Consider the following 21,231-nt stretch of genomic DNA (forward strand, 5'->3'; position numbering starts at 1 on the left):
TCGCAATGGAAAAAACTACTTTCTCTCAGAAATAGAACTGACTTTTTCAAAAATTGGGAAAAGTGGATTAGGTTTTCTTTAAAGGAAGAGGCTTTGCGGACACCTGCCTTAATTTAATATGAAATCATGTTTCCCCCTACTATCCTGTGTTTGTTCTGTCTTTTTGCTTTGTTCAGTTCTATATAATGTCAAAATGCTCAGCCGATAATGAAGAAAAAAAAACCCTGAAAAATTAAAGGTTATTGTGGCACTATTTCACCAGTCCAACTCACTCAAGATAAAATCAGGCCCTTGTGGACCCTTGGTATTAAAGTGTGAGAGGAACCCTTATGACTAAGTTTGGAGGTTTTAAATCCCACCTTCATATTGTCTGCATGGAAGGTAACTACAAATAAGATGGGTTGAATTCAGAGAAATATTTCTGAATTGTATCAATGGGTCTTATGAAAACACAAAATATAACAGGCTGTTTGGAAATGGCAGAGGGAAAATTACAAATATCTAATAGGTGCAACACACATACTCAACTCTGCTGAATATCCCACAAATGCATTGTCCTATAATAACATTGAAAAAGAAAACAAGGCATAAGATTTACTTCCAAAATTAACACATTAGTTTACCAAACACTGAGCTCTCTGTTGCTCTTGATGCGACATTACCGTTTCACGTTTTGATTGAATCATCCAGTCTTACTTTGCCTTCAGCATGAATACACCCCCACCCACTTTTTTTATATATAAATGTAAAGAAATTAGTCATTTTTGGCCCAGCCCAAGTTCATTGTAATCAGATGGAAGGATGGGCAGTTTACCAGTATTACCACATACCATGTAGTCGAATCACCGAATGGAGAGAAAATAATGACAGCAGGTAAGAAATAAGCTGAAGGTTTATTGATTCTTTTGAACAGTACAGTTGATATATATCATGACCTTGCATTGGTAGTTAATAGGTGCCTTAAAAAGCAGCAGTGTTATTTTGTATTATTTATATGACAAATGACTAACAAATCAAACACAAACAATCAGAGATAAGTCGTTCTGACTTCTTCTGCCATCTGATGACCACAATACCTGCAGATCCATCACTTCCATTTCACAATCACTTAAAAGAAACTCATAGTATTCAATTGATAATCAAGACCCACAGTACAGTTTAGAAAGGCCATAACTTGGTCTTGGTCCATCAAGGTAGAATTAGAAAAAAGGGAAACACTGCGCACAAAAAAGGTCAGTTAAATGGAAGAAATGGAAATTTGTAGGTAGTTTTTATAAAGCAAGTCATCAAACTGCTGCGAGAGTATTGAACAGGATCGATTCTATCCTGGTATGCTTTGTCTGGGCGTATAGGGATGCATGGAGGGGCCGGTGGGTGGAATTGTTGGTGTTAACGCATGGTGACAAACTCCTCAGAGGAGGTGGGGTGAATGGCGATCGTCTTGTCAAAGTCTGCTTTGGTAGCGCCCATTTTGATGGCGACGGCAAACCCCTGCAGCATCTCGTCACAGCCCAGACCCTGCATGTGCAGACCCACCACCTGAAACCAGACAGCTCAGTGTTAAAGTACACAAAATCAAAAATACATCAACAAACAACATCTGAACAGGCTTTGGTTGGAACAGAAAGAACCTTTGAGAGATGAAGTCAAGGTTGTTGTTTTTTGGAATGAATATATACACGATAAAAGTAATTATAGCAACTTCCTAAACTTCATCCTTGATTGTGATTTTCAAAGCAGATGTTGCTGCTTGAGCGCCACTGCCCTTCATGTTCTAGACTGTCCTTCAAGACCCCTGATTTGAATTAGCAGCTTGTTTCCAGGCCTTCTGCAGAGCTTCACGATGACACATTGATTAAATTCAGGGCTGTTATACCAGGAAGTCATTTACAACCAGCAGAACTGAGGCCTTTCAAGACCTTGAGTGCATTAATTAATGCATGTGTGTTCTGACACGGGGAGAGCTACTGTTTCACTCCACAGAAAATAAAAGGAAAAAGTCACATCCCACATTCAGGATTTGGTCCAGTATACCATAATATTAGTCAAAAATCTAAGGCAGTCTTCCTTGATGGTTTTAATACTGGAATTGTATAAAACTGAGTAATTTATGCTCTATGTATAAAATCTCTGTAATGTCAGTCTAACTATACATTTATTAATTTATTTTCCCCCAATTCCAAACAGTAGCCTGTGACTTGATAACATTTTCTCATATTTAAATGTACCTCTTTTGTGTTTGTGGAATGAATTCCAGAGGTAAAGTTCACACATTTCAAATAGAAAAGGTTGAGCGTTAAATGTTAACTTCTAATTACCACAGGATTATTGGAGTTCAAATCATGTGAAACCTGTGATTACTGAGGGGAAAAAAATTATCAGTTTCTGGAATTGCAATTTCTTTGTACACGAAGTTGTTTGCTTGTACCTTTTCCTCTTTGCCCACACACACCAGCTTCATGATGCACTGGCTCTTCCTGCTTGTGATGGCATGATACATCGGCGTGAACGAAGTCTTGTAGATCTTCACATTCTCCTTTCCTCGAGATTTGATGGCCTCCTCTGGGACATGAATAATATAATGAATTAAATGTGAAAACTGAGGAAAAACCAGCATGCACACAGTATTACATGTACATTAAACTTTTATCCATGAATTAAACTTCAGGAAGGGCAAACAGTGATGAAAATGCAAACTGCCATTGTTCATCATCACATAACTCCACAGCGGTAAACCCACCAACAGGCGTACTCACCCTCGGTGAGGCCCACAGTGCCGATCGGCGGGTGGCTGAACACCACAGTGGGAATGCAGGAGTAGTCCAACTTTGAGTCCTTCTTGCCCTCAAAGAGTCTGTGGGCCAGTTTCCTGCCTGCAGCGATGGCAACTGCAACATATAACATATTTATACTACTGTTAATACTAATACTATGTGTATTCCCCCCCCCCCATATTTTCACTCAATGTATTTCCAAGTCAAGTCCTATATTTATCTCACACAACAGTTATACATAGTATAACATGCAGTGAAATGCTTTAAGTACATGTTCTGCTCCGAAACAACTGTTTTTATAGGACGGAAGAACAGAAATTTTTAATTAAGAACACAAATAGGGAAAATCGCACACTGTATGACAACATTAATCATAAAGACAATTAAAGCACACGAAAGCTAAAGAGGAAACTGAAAAATATAGGTATCTACAGTATTTATATTTCCATAGTCTATTCTCTCTTGTGCAACTATCCTGAGTACTTGTGTAATGTTGCACTGCTGGATTGACTGAATTTGCCCATGTGGGATTACTATAGTCTGATTTTATCTTAATCACCTATTCATATGTGAATGTTTACCAAATCAAATTATGAAGATATATAGACAACCATTCAAAAATATAGTTGAGGCAACTTTCATTGCCGCTTCCTACCAGGTGTGAGGAGAGCTTTGCCACAAACATCCCCGACAGCGTAGATCCCCGATCGGCTGGTGTTCTGAAACTCATCCACAATGATGTGACCTCTTTCGTCTGTATCGAGACCCTGGAAAAACACAGTGGAAAGAAAGATGAAACAAAGAAAGACTGCTCGGATAAAAGAGTTTTAAGAAAATATAGGATTTATGCTTTGGCTGCTTCTGGTTTCTCTTCCTGTCCTGTGTTGACAATGAAAATGCAGTAAAAAGACAAGAACCAAGAAACCAAAAAAAATTAATTTGTGCAACCTGCACCTACATCCCTCATGGTCACAGTCCTCACTGAAACAGCACAAGAACAGTTTTAGGTTTGCAAAATATGACTTGCCGTTACAATACGTCATTTACACTACCCTTGACATACAAGAACTGTCACTTTAAAAGCCGTCGTAGGAATATATTGGCTGCACTGTTTTGAATGTGGGCCAATTGAATGGTCAGACATGGCAGCCTGCCAGCAACAATGATCTTATCATTGTATGACATGATCACCTTCTTGTTTATCTTGGATCATCATCAAGCAAAATATTTGCGCTCATTTCATTTTGTGAACTCCGGCACTCCCCCGAATTATAGTTTTCAATGTATCTGAATACTCTGAGTTTATTTGTTGTTGACACCATTTGTTTCTCTGTTGAATGTCTGGGTTTGTACTAAACCCTGCATCAGAGGAAGAGAACAGTGTGCAGAGGAACACTTGGTATGGCCGTTGAGTCCAATGTTTGAGATTTTCCAGTTTTTGAATGACTCAGCAAAGATTCTGTCCAAATAAAAAAGTAAAATCATGAGGCTGTGAGATTTTCCATCGAGTCTGAGATGAACTTCTGACACAAAGCTGCTCACTATAAACACAAGCACCTCTTCACTGGTTTGGCGTTTCTACAAAGATGAACTGAAAGACATTCCTCTACCGATAACAGTAAAGAAATTGTCCCTTCGAACTGAAGGAGGTGCTCACACTAGGCACCTCAACACCGTCCCTTCAATCCAACAACTCCAACTATCCAATAAAATCCCTGACCTTGGGGTATCTGGCTTTCTGCTGAATGCCCTCTCTGACTAGCGCAGAGCTCAAACAGACTGCAGAGAGCTCGGAAGGAGGACTTAAAATATTTCTGTCGACTTAGGACTCCTGAATTCACTGTGGATTTTTTGACTTAAACACCTATCTTACAGCGCAGTATTTTTAATAGGTTACCTTTTTCTTTCACACACTAATTTTACATTTCATTTCAAATTTACAGAGCAACACAGACATCCCTCATTGGGATTCTAAGCCCAAACCCTGACGTCACAGCGTGCTATTCTAACGTCTAATACTAATTAATCTTCCTGTTTCGCTTATAAATGTTGTTTTTTCTCACCCCATTGAAGCTCCATTAGGAATGATCACAATAACAGCTTTGGATAACCAGTCTTTCAGTAGACAACTGCCTGCTTTTCCATTTTTCCAAGTTGTGAATCAAATCCACAGTAAATGAGCAGACTGTTACCACATTGCTGATGTTCAGTCCATTGGTGTTTGGCTGCCTGCCGATGGCCCACAGGAGGCAGTCCACATCCTGGATGATGCTGATCTTCTCCTCGTCGTTCTTCTTCTCTGGGTCTTTAGTGACGAGTGTCACGTCCAGACCGCGGTCCGTCTTACTCACGCACTTCACCTGAGTGTTCTTCCACAGATCTACGCCAGAGTTCTGCAGCTCTTTAGTGCAGTTTGCACTTATGTAAGCGTCAAAGTTCCTCAAAACCTGCAGAAAGAATATAGGAACAAGTGAATTGGAGGCATTTATTCAAGGCCTTGGTTCAGGGTAACTCTGGGTTTGGTTCTTACTCCTGTCTGCCGAATAACAAGGGACGTTTTGGACCCCAGAGTGCAAAGAATGCCTGCCATCTCCACCGCAATGTAACCAGCACCCACAATCACTGTGCGTCTGTTGGCACATTTGATATTTAGCTCCACATGCCGATGTTTATGATGCCATCCGACAAACACTGGAGAGATTACGTATGAGACTTACTTTGGAAGGCTTTCTAACTCAAAAAAACCATCGCTTGTGATCCCCAGGGCAGCACCTACATTTTATGGGAAAATAGCAATGTTTTAATGTCATGGTTTCATAATTTGTTGATTCATGCTCAGACACAGCTACATCAAGCAATGTTTGCATTCCACGTAAAATCTCCAACCTGGAACTTCCTCATCACTCATAACAGAAGGATGCCCTCCAGTGGCGATGAGGATGTGAGGCGCCGTAAACTTCCTTCCATTGACCTCCACAGTCGGCTCGGGATCATTGGTAAAACTGGCATGTCCTTGGATGCTTTGGATTTTAGCCTTGAAAAGAGCAATTCCATCATTTTTGGTTTGGTTTTATTTTACACTTTTCGTTCCACGCTTCAGTACACAGCACAAACAAACAAACAAATACAAGGGGTCAAATAAGCAAAAACAAAATAAAAAATTACCCTGTCAAGATTGCTGCGATAAATGCGGTTGAGGTGACTGACATAGTTATCTCTCTTGGCCTTCAGAGTTCTGCAAACACAGAAATATGTTATTCAGCAGCAAGAATGTCCGCAGCATAAACTGTCAAGTATGAACATGAATATTTCTTCTGTTTGTTCAGTACAAGAGAATACTCACTGTCACTATAGACGGAGAGAAATAAACTGATTGTGACTCAAATTTCTTTTGTCACGCAGCTGCCAAGTGAAATCTAGATCTTAACATTTGATCCAATAAAACATTTAACGGATGCATCATGCAACAAAACACGTTACAGGGTTTGAAAATTCCTCGTCTCTTCAAATGGATTATTTATATAGACAAAAATGGTTCTGCTCTTGCAACATGCAGGTTATCAAACATGTCAACAAGAGAGCCAAATCAAAAGTTTCATAGAAATGTCACAAACACCAAGAGCTTCATCGTGTGTCAAAATGTCCATTCTATCAGATACATCACTTTTTGCATCACTGATAACTGCACTGTTCACACCTTATGGATATATGCAGGAAGCCTTCTCACTGGCACACCTGAATCAACCTGCGTATTCAGACGAGTCATTGTTCAACATTTGTCCTCATGTTTCCTCATGTTTCTCCAGGCCACTCCCTCTACGGGGCTTATCTTTAACGGCCATCTTAGTTAAACTAGACGGTGCAGAAAAACAGAAGTGGGCTGAAGTGACTCAACAGAAATATGACAAACCGCAATGTTGTGCTGTGAAATCAAACACTGCGTTGTTCCAGGAACAGCAGCTTTCAAATGAGCTTTTTTAGTTGCACAAAACAGTGAAAAACACCGGAGCAGTTACTCCAACTTACTCCCAACTGAAACGGGCATTTCCTGCATCGAAGCCATAATCACTATGATCGTGCAGATACTCAGCATGAACTGCTGCATTCCACATCACCTGTAAACAAACAACGGCACAGGACTGGGTATCTTGGGAAAAACTTCATGCATATTTTGAAAGTGAAACAAAAATAATAAAGAAGCCGTACCTTCTTGGGGACACAGCCAACATTGACCTGAAAAGGGGAGAAAAAGGACAAATTAATTCAATATGAGATGGATTCAAATAACATATATTCTTCACAAAATGAAAAAAGAAATGTATAGGAAGCAGGCATCACAATCAGACGCGCATAGATTAGGACGATGATTGAAAAATAAGAAATAAAAATAATCAAACTCTTTGCAATGCAATGAAACATATTCCACTGTAGCTTCTTGTGTGACAGAGGTTCACTCGTTGGAATATTTAGCCTTTGCTTGTAATTTGCTTAATAAAATCCTAAAGTGTTTAACTACATTTAACTATGCTCATGTAGCTTTGCTACAATGACACAAGTTAAGTTATGACTTCTAATCAGTGTTTTATTGTCAGTCTGAGCAGTGGCTATTATCCTGCACATAAAACCTAACTCTGGACAAATCCATCTTATCCATATTTCCTTAATCATTACAACAATGAGAGGATTAATTAAAAAAAACAAACACTTGTGCGTTTGTCATGTGGACTGATCTGCTAGATTTGATCTACTACTGAATACATCTAAATGTCTATTGTGTGTGGAGGCAATAATCCAACCCCTATTCAATGCACTTCATGTAATATGATATCTGAGAAAATGGAAAGAGGAACCCAACATGAGGTGCTCAACACAATGTAAAAAGCCAGTCTCCAATGAAATATTAATGGACTATGTTACTACTTCTTTTACCTCAGATACCTTTTTCGTTTTAACTTATTGGTGGCATTTATTCATAATCTGTCAATTTGGATGCTGTTCATGTGCATTTCTGTTGGTATTATAATAAGGATTTTCAATGTACTTCTTCCTGCTGCATCTGAAGCACCTTAAAAAGAAAGTACAGAAATATATGCGTGGGACACTTTTTAATCTTTAAAATAACCCAGATCCTTTTGGCTCATCCGTTCTATCAACTTGGCTTCAGGACCAGAGGAGCCAAACAAACCCACGTTGGAGATAAACAATAAAAGAAAACAGACAAAAGGAAAGCCCGGAGGTTTCGCACTGAGCCTGGTAACTAACGAGTGTGTGAAAGAGTGTGTGAAAGCGCAGCCTGGAAGAATAACAGTTTTTTGTTTTGTTTTTTTAAATCTTTACTCACGCAGGTACCTCCGAGTTTGTGGCTCTCGATCACGGCGGTGGTCGCTCCGAGCTCCGCCGCCCGCCGAGCCCCGGCCAGACCCCCGGAGCCGCCGCCGATCACCAGGAAGTCGAAGCGGGTCGTCTCCGCCGGGTCCGAGGCCATGCTGCGGCGAATAACGAGCCTGGGAGGAGACGAGAAAAGTTTCCTGGCGGTGAGGCAGCAAGGAGCTCGCGTGCGGCCGAGCTGGATTAATGTTGCCATAACCAGGAAGCTCCAGGCGTTTTGTGTCCCGGCTCGCCGGACCAGATGGGAGGGCCAAGAGAAAGCCACTGCTGTGTCATTATGAATCGCAACAATGGTGTGCAAATCCCAGAATCACTTTTCACAATAGTCACGGTGATCCTCGCACGAGCTACAGCATGGGGGGCTACAATAACAGGTGGAAATCAGATCTGCAGCAAGAACACCACCGTCACCGTCCAGACCATTTATAGATCTAATCAGTGAATATCAGTCAGTCATTATTTTTGTTAAATCCCTAATACACCGTATTACTCACCTGTGTGGCGCCAGAGTCCCTGACAGAGCAGGAAACAGCCTGCATATTCTTACAAACACCATGTTGTTTGATTAATTAGGGCATTTTCGTCCACAGCGTGCCCTTGTTTACACCCGTGTGGCCCCTGCAGCCTGTGGTTTGACTTTATTACATCTGATACAAAAGCTTCAAAGCACTTCCTGTGTCACTGTGGACTCAATAAACACAAAGCCCTTAAACACGCCGCAGAGACAAAAGACGACCCCGCTGACCGTCTCTGAAACGCGCAAAAGTGACGCTGGCGGTGTTTTAGCCGCGTTTTTCCTGAACAACTTTAAATTTTATATCGCGAAGGTGAAAGTTGTCATACTCGAGGGCGTAGACCTCAAAGGTGTCCAGGGATGTACGCTGTTTTTGTGGCGGCAGTGAATCGCAATCCGGGTAAATATCCAATTTCTGCGTAATTTCCTTTCGAGAATCCCTTCGTCGATGCGGTCTTTTTAACGACTTGAATAAAGAGGAAAAAAAAGCTGCATATTCAGTTCCGGTGATGCATTTCAAAATAAAACCAGACTATAGTCGCTAATCACACAATGCATAGATGTATAGATTATTTATTCTTTTGGCGAAATATCACATCCACTGTTCCAAATGCAGAAGCAAGAAACGATAATTTCCTTGTTTTAGTAATGAGTCTAAATTGTATTTTTCAGCACTGCAGAAATTGACGGATTGGAATATGGCCCAAAAAAAGTATCACCAGCTATAGCGATTCTTTTTTTTTAGGATGTGTTTCCTTTTGCGTACATTGACTGGACACCTAAAAGTGCAATGTGTAATACATTCAAATACGATGAGAGAAACTATTACAAAATGAAGATAAAAGTGAGTGTATAATTCATTTGTGTTTCGTGCTTTTATATTGATATTCTCCGGATATTGCTTTCCTGTCCTAGCATCAGATGCTAACTTCCAGCTATCCCTCAGCATAACGGCACAACGATGCTAACGATTGATAACCATTGACAACCGTTAGCATCCCGTCCAGAAAAGGGAGTTTACTCGTTTCTTTCTCTTACTTGGACGAGGCGCCGCAGATTCACCTCCTGTTTGATGACACTTCGAACCAGGTACGTGTGAGGAATCTCGACACGGAGACCGTGTTAACGTTACAGCGGGTCTCCGGGAACCTCTGTTGTGGTTCGGTGGGGCCTTTTGACGAGGTTCAAAGGGAATATAGCTCCGTAGTCCGGACTACTGCTGTGTTTCAAACACATGTAGATGTGGAAAAAATAGCTGAGATGTTATCTGTGCGCTTACAATGCTAGGCCCATGAAGAAAAGTAGCTGCCGACATTAAAGAAATCGCTGCAGAAGCTGTACGTGAGGGGGAGGGGCTCAGCGGGCCTCTCCTGTAACCTCAGTCTCAGCTGTTAGCCTCACTATGTCATCGATACTCTCATGTAAAATCAATTCTAAGTTGTTGGTTTTTTTAAAAAAAGTTTTTTAAAGATGAACACAAATAGAAATGTATTAAATCAGGGAAAGACTATTTCGAATACTAAACATATCACCCGGCTTCTTCTCTCTGATGCTGGCTAGCCCTTCTGTGGTCATTACACTTTAATATACTTGGAGAAAAAAAAACCCCAATGCATGCAAAGGTTGGTAGTTGTAGTCAACTCCCTTTAGAGATTTACTATCTTTAATAGATAATGCAATCACAACTGGGATTTACAAAATTACATCTGGATTGCATTTTCTTAAATTATTATTATTATTATGAATGAAGGTTGGTCAAGACATGAAATCTTAAATCCCGTCTAGTTTTATCTTCAAAATTCTTTAATTGAATAATAATTAGTGTTTTGTTTATTTTTATTATAAATCTACTGCATTGTAAACATTTGGTTTTGCAACAACACTGACAATCAAAAGCAGGAACATTGTCATGCCTCAGGAGTAGTTCGGTGGGCAAGAGTGGCACATTAAAATGAAATTAGATTATGTACAGAGTGGTAATATTACACAGTGTAGAGTTAAACGTAAACATTTAGGTAAAAATTGCACATGGAGACATTGTAATATTGCACAAGAGACAATATTGCACACAGCTATTGTATCCCCTCGAGTTCAGGAGAACGGTGCTGAGGGAAAAGGTTGCTTTCCTTCTCTGGGTCTTACAGGCTGGACAACGGAACCCGCGATCAGATGGGAGCTGCTCAAATGTGTGTGTTCAGTCACTGTCAATACGATTAGACAGACCCAATGCCTCAGGTGGGAAACGGGACATCTAATAAACTTAAAACGCACCTTCACAATGTTGTGCAGGCGGTTCCTGTCCTGTAGGGTAATGGAGAGATTCCAGCAGCATCCCGAGGAAGCTAAAACACTTTCAATGAATGTGTAATAGAATGTCAGGAAGATATTTTCAGTGACAGAGAAGGAGTTCAGTTTTCTGAGTAGGTACATCCTCCTCAGGATCCCCTCTGTGTTGGAGGAGAACCTCAGTTGTTTGTCAAAGATAGTATCCAGCCGTGGATCAGGGCGGTGTCAGCTACCGTCACTTCCCTTCAGCTGCTGGAGAAGGGCGCCACCATCTCTTTGGTTTTGCTGACAGTCACCTCCAGGCGGGAGGTGTCACACGAACTGCTACAGAGCAGGTCTGTGGTGCAGGGAGGGGGCAGACAGGAGAACTGTGTCGTCAGCAAACTCCACCAGGTGTGAGTGAGGTTGTGTGGATCTGCACTCATCAGTGTACAGTATGAAGAGCAGCGGGGAAACCACGCGAGCCTGTGGGAGCCTGTGGAGGTGGTGAGGAGATCAGAGAGGTTCTCTTTAATGGGGTTGTTGGGTTGCAAAGTGTTTCAGGTGGAGGAGAAGTCTGCAAACAGGAGCTTGCCAGATGTGTTGGGAAGCTCCAGGTGTCTGTGGTTGGTGTCGATGATGGAGGCTTTGGCGTCATGGACACCTTTGTGTCTCTAGCATGCAAATTGGAGCGAGTTCAGCTGCGAACAGGTCACGGTGAGATAAAAGCCATGGAGCAAGCATCTCCATGGCCTTCATCACCTGGGAAAGCGCCACTGGCAGAGGTCGTTCAAGGTTGTGGGGGGACTCCTCTGCGGAATTGCAATGATAGTGGAGTGTTTCGACCACTTGGGGACATTTCCACTGCTAATTGAGATCTGGAACAGGTTCTAGAAACTGATAGACAGTGTCTGCTGACCTGGCTACTGATGTTAGCAGCACTGGGTGCTGCTAACATCTTAAGGGTTCTTAAGGGCCCTTACAGCGTCTGTGGTGAGGAAGATGATTGGGGCTTGCCAGGTTTGAGTTTTAGTAACGAGGTACATTTAAATGACAGTGTTCCCTTTGGACAGTGGGACACTGTGTAAAGTGTTCCACTGTGAATTCTTGATTAAAATTATATTGTTGTCTACATCCCTGTTGCTTTCTTGGATTTGCTGGCATTAACCAGGGTTCCTGGCCAATGCAAGTACAAATAATGAGATGCCATTTGCTAAAAATACCCATATACTACTTCTTATAACACTATTTTGTGCAAATAGCTGTGTTGTTGTAGTGTGACACAGATGCTGTGCTGTCAGTACTCCTGGTCAGTATCATAACTAACGTGACTTTCATATAACTTAATGAAGTGAACAGAAATACGTTACTAACCCAAAAGCAAAATTCTTTGTAGCGTTTCTCCAAGCAGAATAGAGCACAGCATGAATAGAAGTTAAAATGTCAATATGACAGAATAAAAATAAAGAAGTTATATTAAGTAAGTAATATTAAATGCATCTTAATATTTTTCACTAGAACGGGCACTCAGCGGAACGGATAACACATTTGTTTGCTGAACGGAGTTAGCATTGCTAGCATGATAGTCGTTAGCTCATATCGATGCTAACGAGGTAGGTCAGGTAGCTACATCAATGTGTGAAACACTGAGCAAGGAGCGTCTCCATGGCAACAGAGGTTGATCTACTTCATGAGGTGCCTTTCGATCCGCTTTGTATGAGACATTTTTTTGCAGTTTTTTTGAGATTTATTGAGATGCGGTTAGCCAATAACGTCCCAAAATCAAATTCATTGATCCTTGGATGATGACAAATCACCCCTAAAAATTGAATGCAATTCGGGTGAGTAGTTTTTGTGAAAAGTTGGTAAAATATATGGATTCATACAAACCAATAAGAGTTAGAGGACTGATATGTTTGAGAAACGTATAAGGATGGGTAGTTTAAAAAAGTTGAGGGACGGGCCATTTTAAAAGGGATAGAGGAGTGTTATTTTGAAAAAAGTTAGAACCAATAAGTACCAGCAACAGTGAAGAACTACCAATATATTACCAATAACATTAGCATGTTAGTTTGAAACTTACCAGTAAACGAGTGTCATTCCTCTCTCTGGTCAGGGATTGAAGATTTAGATAGAATCCTCGTAGTATCTGAACCCCGCTAATACGATAATGTTTGTGCGTTTGTGTGCTTAACTTGTCCCTATGGAAACGGCTCAGCTGCCAGGTTACGGAGCGGCTGCAAGGGTTTCTGTATTAATGCTATTGTTACTAGAAAATTTCAAAGGAAATTTAATGTGATGAGGTGAAAAGAGATGAATGGGACATTTTTTTCGCAGTTTTGCAGGATTTATTTGGAAACAGTTTGACGTTAACTTCCCAAAATCTAATCAATTGGTCCCTGGATGATGACAAATCATCCTTGAAAATTTTATGCAATGTGGTTGAGTAGTTTTTGTGAAAAGTTGGTAAAATACATACAAACCAATAAATAAATAAATCACGCAGACGAAAACATGACTTCAGGTATTGACAAGTCACCCTGAACAGAAAGACCCGCCCACAGCCCTCGCTGATTTGCATTGTATTGCTTTTGTCTTTTCCAGACGCTTGACTCATCGAGTAAATGCAATGACAAAAAGCAAATGGAAAAGACAAAGACAAAAGAGGAGAAGCACTGAGAAAATGGAATAAGCAAAGACAAGATAGAAAATAATATGACTGCCTTTGTATATTTTTTTTATTAATGGTTCTCTTTATATTTCCACATTTATTTCCCTCTAATTTTGGCACTCCTGTGATTCCATAGTGCAGTAGCTGGAGTCTGTGGTAAAGAGGAAGGGAGAGAGGACGGTGCCCTGAGGGGCTCCGGTGTTCCTGACCACTCATCCTGACACACATTCTGTAATAGCTGATGTGACTGTCAGCTGATGACGATCGCTGAAGTAAATCCGTTACTAAAAGGTAGTAGATGGATAAATAGTGATGCACCTATATAATTTTGGTCTGTTTGTGCAGGATGTCCTGTAGCATCACATATGAAGTGAGGCCCGGTGACTATAAAGATGTATCAATGCTCCAAATTCTATTTAAGTGACACTGGAGACTCCGTCATTTCCTGCCATTAAAAAAAAAAACACAACTAAAATCTGCAGTTGTTATAAATTACTTTAGCACTCTTCGGACTGGTTTGAAATTAAAATGTTAAAATTAAAGTCTGTAATTGTTGTTCTTTTAGGTCTCAGGCCTACCTCAACCGCTCCTATTGGTTCTGACTTGGCATCACATTGAACTTGGCACAATTAATTAATCAATCAATCATTAATGCATTAACTTTCCCAGCGCTATTTTATATACCTTCATCCATCCATTTGTCTTCCTTCTCATGTAGTTCATCCGAGGTCGCAGTGGTGATATGAACAGCAAATAATGCTAAACATCACGTCATCCACACCCGTCTCTGGTCCCGGCCATGTCAAGGCAAAAGGGCTTATACGGTCATGCAATCTTTGTGTGATCAAGTCTTTAAAGCGTGACGAGTCTGGACAAAAGGTCCAGAATAACAAACACAAATAATTGTTGGGCACGTCACCTGCAATGTCTACCATGTGTAAGAGGTGAAATGATGGTCAGGCATTATGAGAAAGCCATACGGTCTTGAGTTATACCTTGATGTGACTCATTAAAAGTCTCTACACAGTTCGCCTCAGTTGAAACTTTTGTATTTGTGCTACTGTGTGGCTGAACAGAGGTAGATGTACTCTCCGAATATCTACTTCACTCACTATGAAGGACTAAATTCTTTTGTAAACTCATTCCATGGCAGATCCAGAGATTACGGCCCTCTGCTTCAACTGGTCGGTTTAGTGACGAGTAAAGGAGAAAAGGACAAACGATTGATAGAATCAGCATGCCACAGATTGATGAGGGTGGGGACCACAGAACACAAAACGGGCTTCACAGCCTGACATACCTGTAAGAAGATGGAAAGAAGAGATAAATGGTTCTTTTGCTCTGAGCTGAAGCAGGAATGATCACCTTTGAAACTATATTGTTAGGGATAAAGAAACTGAAGTTTACAAGTTCATTTGTACTCAATGTCTGCTGGCTTACAGTTATCATTAATGATGTTTGTTGTACCCATATTGGAGCTCATATTTTGATTCTATTTAAATCTTTAACTTCAGTAGATATTTTTGCACCAAGAAATATTTCACGAAGTGGTTTTTATGCTGTATTTCAGGAGTCACCAACCTTTTTGATACTGAGAGCTACTTCATAGGTACTGAGTCATACGAAGGGCTACTACCAGTTTGACACACTCCTCTGAAATACCAAATTTTCTCAGTTTGCCTTTAGTTATGCATTATCAATAATTATGCTTATCTATCTCAAGACGCTGATCACATTAATGATTTCATAGAAATCAACATTTCATCGAAAAAATGTCCCATTTTTTACTCGCCCAGGGGTCGGTGTCCTTCAACACTTAAGAGCCGTTTAGACCCAGTTCCCACTGAACAGAAACTCTGGAGGCACAAAACCCGCTTGGCATAAAAGTGAAGATAAGACTGCATATATTGACTTTAACCTCAATGCTACGTAATAATATTGAGGAATGGCGGATCGAAAATAAAAAGAATAAACAAAAGCGTGTCTTTAAAATAATCAATGCACCGATTAGGACTCGAACATTCGTCTCCACGTACGGCAGGTAAGCATCAATGGACTACGGTGGCATCGTAGGTGAAAAGGCTTCCTACAATCATTTTATCACCGCGTCACGCAGTCAAATTTTTTCCCTGTACAAAAATCACTAGTGAGGAGGACAGAGAGGAGGCGGTGGCGGAGGCAGCAGCTCCTTTCCGACCCAGAAACTTCTGAGCCACTGGGAATTGACCAGGACCTTCTCTGTGTTACGAGTCGTCGGTCCATCGCTGTCGCCTGCCACCGCTACAATATTATTTAATCGGCGCATATACAGTTTGCGGGAGTTCAGGATCTTTAGAAGCGTGAGTGTGAGCGGTGTGGCTTCAGGCTCATTCAGTTGTTGTGTTGCTGCCGCTATCTGTGGCAGTGAGGTGAGGAAGTGAAGGACCTTCGTCTGCGTCGTTCCTCCACACAGCGCACCAGGGATCTAAACTTCATGTATTATAAACACTTTTTTATTGACTTTATTTTCAAGATATTGTCATTTTAAATCTATATAAATGTGATTAAAAAATAATAACAGAATATAATTACTTAATTAATTAATTTTCCCCTTTTTGCCTTTCACAGGATCATGACACCTTGTGGCAGCCATCCCGATGGATAAACCTTCCAGACGTCACATAGAGATGGATTTGTACTTCACTGTATAGTTGAGACCTTTAGTTTGTGAGACCATCTGCTAGATGACCGGTGGACCGCATCATGAAGCCCGTCAGCTATCAAAACATGCCCTCTTCTGTGCATGGTGGACATCCCAACATGGACCACGTGTTGGGCCCTTCCAAAGTGATGTACTGTGAGAAATGTGGATTTGCCTCGACAGATGCCACAGTGTTTAACAAGCATATGATGGAGCACGCAGGAACGCGATTTTACTGTTTTTATTGCAATAGCGTCTCCTTCAGCGAAGCCGAATTGAATGCACACCTGAAGCAACACACATCGAAATATCCGTTCGTATGTCCTCACTGTGGACAAGGCTACATGAGGAGACTGTGCCTTGTGAAGCATATCGACCGTTTGCACAGCAAAAGCATCAGTCAAGGGCCTGCTAAGCTCGGGATGACAAAAGCTCCACAGGTCCCTGTCTGCAGTGCCTTAACAAGCGCATCCACTGCTGATCCAGCACCACCTCGACCAGTTGTCCGAGTGTCGGTACCCCCCCCAAGTGTATCCGCAGTCAGACTTGGAAAAGATGAGCAGAGAGGGAAAACAATGAACACAAATGTTTCACACGTCACTAACGGTATTGCAGAACGTTCCCCCTTCAATGGACTCATTCAGCACAACAGGGCTCTCACAGTTTCTCTGCCAGAAGAAGTTTCAATCCCGGCTGGCTGCCTGGTTGAACTTGTTGAGGTAAAAACTGTCAATGGGACAAAGGAGTTAAAGCTCAGGCTCGTCTCTCAACAAGAAAACGAGTCCGTTATCAAAGACACAAGGACCATGGTCCCTCAGAACTTGACTGTGGGAAAACCCTTGTCCTCCACAATAAATCATCCAAACACAGCGAGGTCTAATAGTATGGGCACATGCATAGTCAATAGGAAACAGTGTGAACAAAAAGCTGTGACTGTTGAGCACCCAGCTGTAGTTCCTGTGAGTGTTTCCAACAACCTCCCAAATACTGTCATCAAAAGTAAATGTGGTTTAAAAAGACCGGCACAGGAAATAATCAACTTGGACTCGAGCCCAGTCGTCCCAAACAAGATTCCAAAAACTGTCCTCTGCCCTGTGCGGGAAGGCAACAGTGGCACCAGACTACCGACAGCACCCGTGAGCCCCAAGGCAACTTCTTCCACCGTGGCCTCCAGGGGCGTTATAAACATGTTGAATACCACGCTGCATCCAGACAGCAAAGTAACCAGCATCTCTCAGAGAGCGGTGGAAGACAGGAAGCTTGTACGTCCAGAGCATTTCCTCAATATTCCACCCAGAAGGCCAAGCGACCCCAAAAACGTGTCCGTGGCTGTGAAGGTGGAGCCCGGGGTGAGCCACCATAAGAGCAACGCTGTTTCCAAAACCATCAAGGAGTCCGCCTCCATGACCCCGCAAAATCTGAAATCAGCTTCTCCCTCTGTCAGTGTCCCTGTAGTCACAGCTGCTCAAATCAGACCTCCAGCCGTTTTACTCAGTAAGGATAATAGTGTAAACATGCCTTTTTCATTACCCAGGACTCCTAACGTCCCCTTATCAATCAAAACAGATTTCCTCTCCAACTACACATCTTCAGAAATCTTTTCTCAGTCTCAGGATGTCAAATTTAACGAGGTGACAAAAGAAGCGGTTGTGTCCGAACCGGAGAGTTTTCCAGTAATCTCTTCTGTGTTTTCATTGAGCCAACAGCCAGGGGAGGATCAAGGTCCCATCAAGCCCCTTGTTATGGCTCTACGAGGAATCGTGATGGATAAAAATGTGGGTTCTGCTAGTGCAACTCAAAATCACACCAAGATGGCAAATGTCGCCGAGCAGATCAACAAAGCTCCGATAACCAGCCACTGTGCTCGGGTGGACACAAAGAACGGATCGCTCACCCACGACCTGCTGCTGACCAAGAGGATAAACGACTCTGTGAAAATAGAAAAGTCGGACAAGGGTATTCAGCAGCCTTCTGCTCTGACCCCCAGCAACAACTGCGTCAAGGAGGAGAAGAACTGCTCTCTAACAGATGATCCCAAAAGCAGCGGGTCTACCGATTCCAAATCAAACACAGATGAGGAATCTAAAAATTCCACGTGTGCAAAGGAGCCTTCGACCCCGGACGATTCTCAGCAGGCAATCAAAACTGAGCAAGACATCTCTTCAAAGTATTTGACTGTCTCTCTGAAAAGGGTTCAAGTTGGCGTGTGGAAGAAATGCAAGAAGGGACTAAAAATGAGAATATCCAGATATAAGGCTCAGGTACCTGTGGGGGGCGACTGGACCGTCGTCCACCCGATGCCGCTGAAGGTGGACCAGCTTGTAAAGCGCCCGGGTCCGTACCAGCCGGTGGTGGTGCTCAACCATCCCAAGCCGCGGATCTCTGCACAGGGACTGAGAACGGACACTTTTCCCGACACTGAAGGTTCTGAAGTGGTTCCAGAGTGCCAAATCCTAAAAATGAGACTGAGCAAAGTGATGGGACAAAAGTATGAGGTGATGGGCTACACTGTCAGAGTCTTTCCATGAATGTATTGACCAGTACATCTAAAGAAACATGTACCATTTTGAAAAAATAGTATTACACCTGGACAATATTAGTTAAATCAATATCAAGACAGTTGTTTTTTTTTAAATTGAAGCATTAAGTGGATGTTTTTAACATCTGAGTATGACTAACGCTGTCTTTATGTATTATATGATATTTACATGATATGATTTATGAAAAATGGGCCCTCTGCTATAAACTGCAATTAGTAATACAGATGTTAAATACTGATACAGAAATAAAAAACCCAGCAGATCTGTCGGAGACATCCAAGCATGCGGTTCATTTCAGTGGCGGTCGGTTTTTGATTTCCTCTTTTGAATGTGTGCATCATCTGACTGAACTCGGACTGCAGGCTCATTTAGACTTCTCACGCAGTAATTATGAAATATATGTGCTGATGCTTTTTGTACAATGTCATTTTTTGGGGGGTTCAATTTCATTTGCAGCCGTTGTCAGAGAATTAAAATTGATCTTAGTCAAGTATTAGGTTGAATCCCAGTAATGGAACAACAATCAGGTTGAGGAGAGTAAAGTTGTCTGGACCCAAGTTGTGTTTCCTCGACGGCAACGCGTCTTGGAAATTGATTTCTGTCCCATCAGCTGGCGTCTCTCCCCCATTTTCATCCAAGAAAAAGTCATCAAATACGTATGACCTTATAGATCCTCAAAGGGCCCGGCCACTTTTGATTCTCCTCCCGAAAGAAGCGGTTCAATCCAAATGGCTGTTTGTTTTCTGACGACACGTGTAAACAGTTGTGTGTGTCCTGGTCTGTTCCTCAAACGACACGGAGCCATGAAAAGCCACTGCAAGGTGTAAATACTGTCATTTGGATGTGTCATGAATTACTGCGTGTAGCAGGAACATCTGCTGCGATGAATGAAGTATTTCAGATTGAACCTGATGTAGATGACCAGCAGTCGATGCGCAGTACTCTGCTAGACATGTCAGTGTAAAAATACTGTTTTAAAGTAAAGTGGTCAACCTGAAATAGGAGGATTAGAATTTCTCCTCTATTCTGTCACTTTACATTTAATTAAATTATCAAGTATCAGCTACGTCGTATTTTTCCCCACACCTCACAAAAACCTTTGCATCGTACTGCGTAAACTCTTGTGATATTAAGAAGAGGTATTTACATTGATGCCGACATTCTGGTGATAAACATGAGAGTTTGGGACTTTGGCCTGTTTATATAGAACATGAACTTGCTTGTCTCTTATAGACTGAAAATGTAAAGAACAACATAAAATTTAAAAATTTTGTTTTCTTGTACAGTTTCGTGTGAATTACCCACTTTCATTTTAAAATTTTGTTTTGGGGCATTTTCACTTGAACTTTGTTGCATATATTTTATGTGCGCAACTCTTTAAGTTTGTCTTCCCGAGAGTCGGTTTTGATTTGTGCACAGGTTCCATCCTGTGAGATTTCATTTATCCTTGGGATTAAACAGTCTTGTGTGCAGCCACAGCTAAATAAAAGCGACCCATATTCAGTTATTACTGTAACAGCGAGAAAGCCATGCACCTTTTATTTTTTCCTTCTTTCTTGAAGGCCACTCCTGACTAGAGGAAGCGCGTGTCCTTCGTGAGCACTACAAACTAACAAACAAGTGATCCTGTCTTCTCTGGTCACAGCATTAGGACAGCTGTTTATAATATGGTGATTAAAGAGGTGCTAGACCTGTGGTGATAGGGTTTAGTTGCCCCTAGTTTTTATTTTGTATATATGTTTTTGTTCAGGCTAAAGATTTATTGTGTATATATCTATAAATATAAACTGCTGTTCATACTCCATAAAGAAGGGTCTCCTCTGACCTGACATGTTGGCTGTGCTTTACTTTACCTTCCAGTGCAGTCTGAAGCTGCTGTGCAGTCTTTGTTATGAATAATTTTAAAGTTGTTTAATCGTTTTTCTTTTTCTTATTAATCTTTCACTTTGCTTTTTTTTTTTTCCTTCCCTCATTTGTGCAACTCTTTGTCATGTTCCTGTTAAAGTGGTCTTTGTTTTTATTACATTGCCAGTGTTCATTATCATAGTGACCTTTGATTTTATAACAATTGTGTAACTTTCTTTTTTCTATTAAAACCCAGATAAACCTAAAAAAAAAAAACTGTCTGTGGCCTTTTGCTTTTTCTTCACCTTAATTGTGTAACATGAAGTTCTCTCATCATTTTGAAACCTTGTTTTCAGAAGAAACAGTCCTTCAAATACACGTTTGGTAGATTCTCCTCATTAGATTCCTTTTAAATGGTGTGGTGGACATGCATTTGTGGGATTAACAGCAGAGCTGAGCGTACGCTCTCGTCCAACAGTATTGGACCAGTGAGGCCAGTTCTTTTAGTTTTGTAGCTTTAAAGACAGGAAACATGCAAAAGTATTGGAACAGCT

General features: G+C 41.4%; 2 protein-coding genes across 12 annotated transcripts; one reads left to right on the top strand and one right to left on the bottom strand.

The window, feature by feature from the left end:
- Nucleotides 1–873: 873 nt before the first annotated feature.
- gsr (glutathione reductase) lies at nucleotides 874–11,178 on the bottom strand. Of its 11 annotated transcripts, none has more exons than XM_080466292.1 (13): nucleotides 10,948–11,178; nucleotides 8,116–8,278; nucleotides 6,981–7,007; nucleotides 6,801–6,889; nucleotides 5,940–6,009; nucleotides 5,661–5,808; nucleotides 5,492–5,546; nucleotides 5,305–5,404; nucleotides 4,967–5,221; nucleotides 3,430–3,541; nucleotides 2,757–2,888; nucleotides 2,429–2,562; nucleotides 874–1,539 (listed from the first exon to the last, which is right to left on the bottom strand). In XM_080466292.1, the coding sequence occupies exons 2-13, from the start codon at nucleotides 8,257–8,259 to the stop codon at nucleotides 1,390–1,392; spliced, it is 1,416 nt and encodes a 471-aa protein (XP_080322418.1). In that variant the 5' UTR covers nucleotides 8,260–8,278; nucleotides 10,948–11,178; the 3' UTR covers nucleotides 874–1,389. The 11 variants fall into 11 exon arrangements, with proteins under 11 accessions (XP_080322418.1, XP_080322413.1, XP_080322417.1 ...); XM_080466287.1 differs by lacking the exon at nucleotides 10,948–11,178 and adding an exon at nucleotides 9,956–10,019; XM_080466291.1 differs by lacking the exon at nucleotides 10,948–11,178 and adding an exon at nucleotides 9,739–10,019.
- Nucleotides 9,621–20,936, top strand: LOC308111402 (uncharacterized protein). Its single transcript, XM_080466283.1, has 2 exons — nucleotides 9,621–9,765; nucleotides 16,220–20,936. The coding sequence occupies exon 2, from the start codon at nucleotides 16,355–16,357 to the stop codon at nucleotides 18,818–18,820; it is 2,466 nt and encodes an 821-aa protein (XP_080322409.1). The 5' UTR covers nucleotides 9,621–9,765; nucleotides 16,220–16,354; the 3' UTR covers nucleotides 18,821–20,936.
- Nucleotides 20,937–21,231: the final 295 nt, after the last annotated feature.

Source organism: Lipophrys pholis (assembly GCF_963383615.2).
Source record: "Lipophrys pholis genome assembly, chromosome: 6".
Classification (NCBI taxonomy): domain Eukaryota; kingdom Metazoa; phylum Chordata; class Actinopteri; order Blenniiformes; family Blenniidae; genus Lipophrys; species Lipophrys pholis.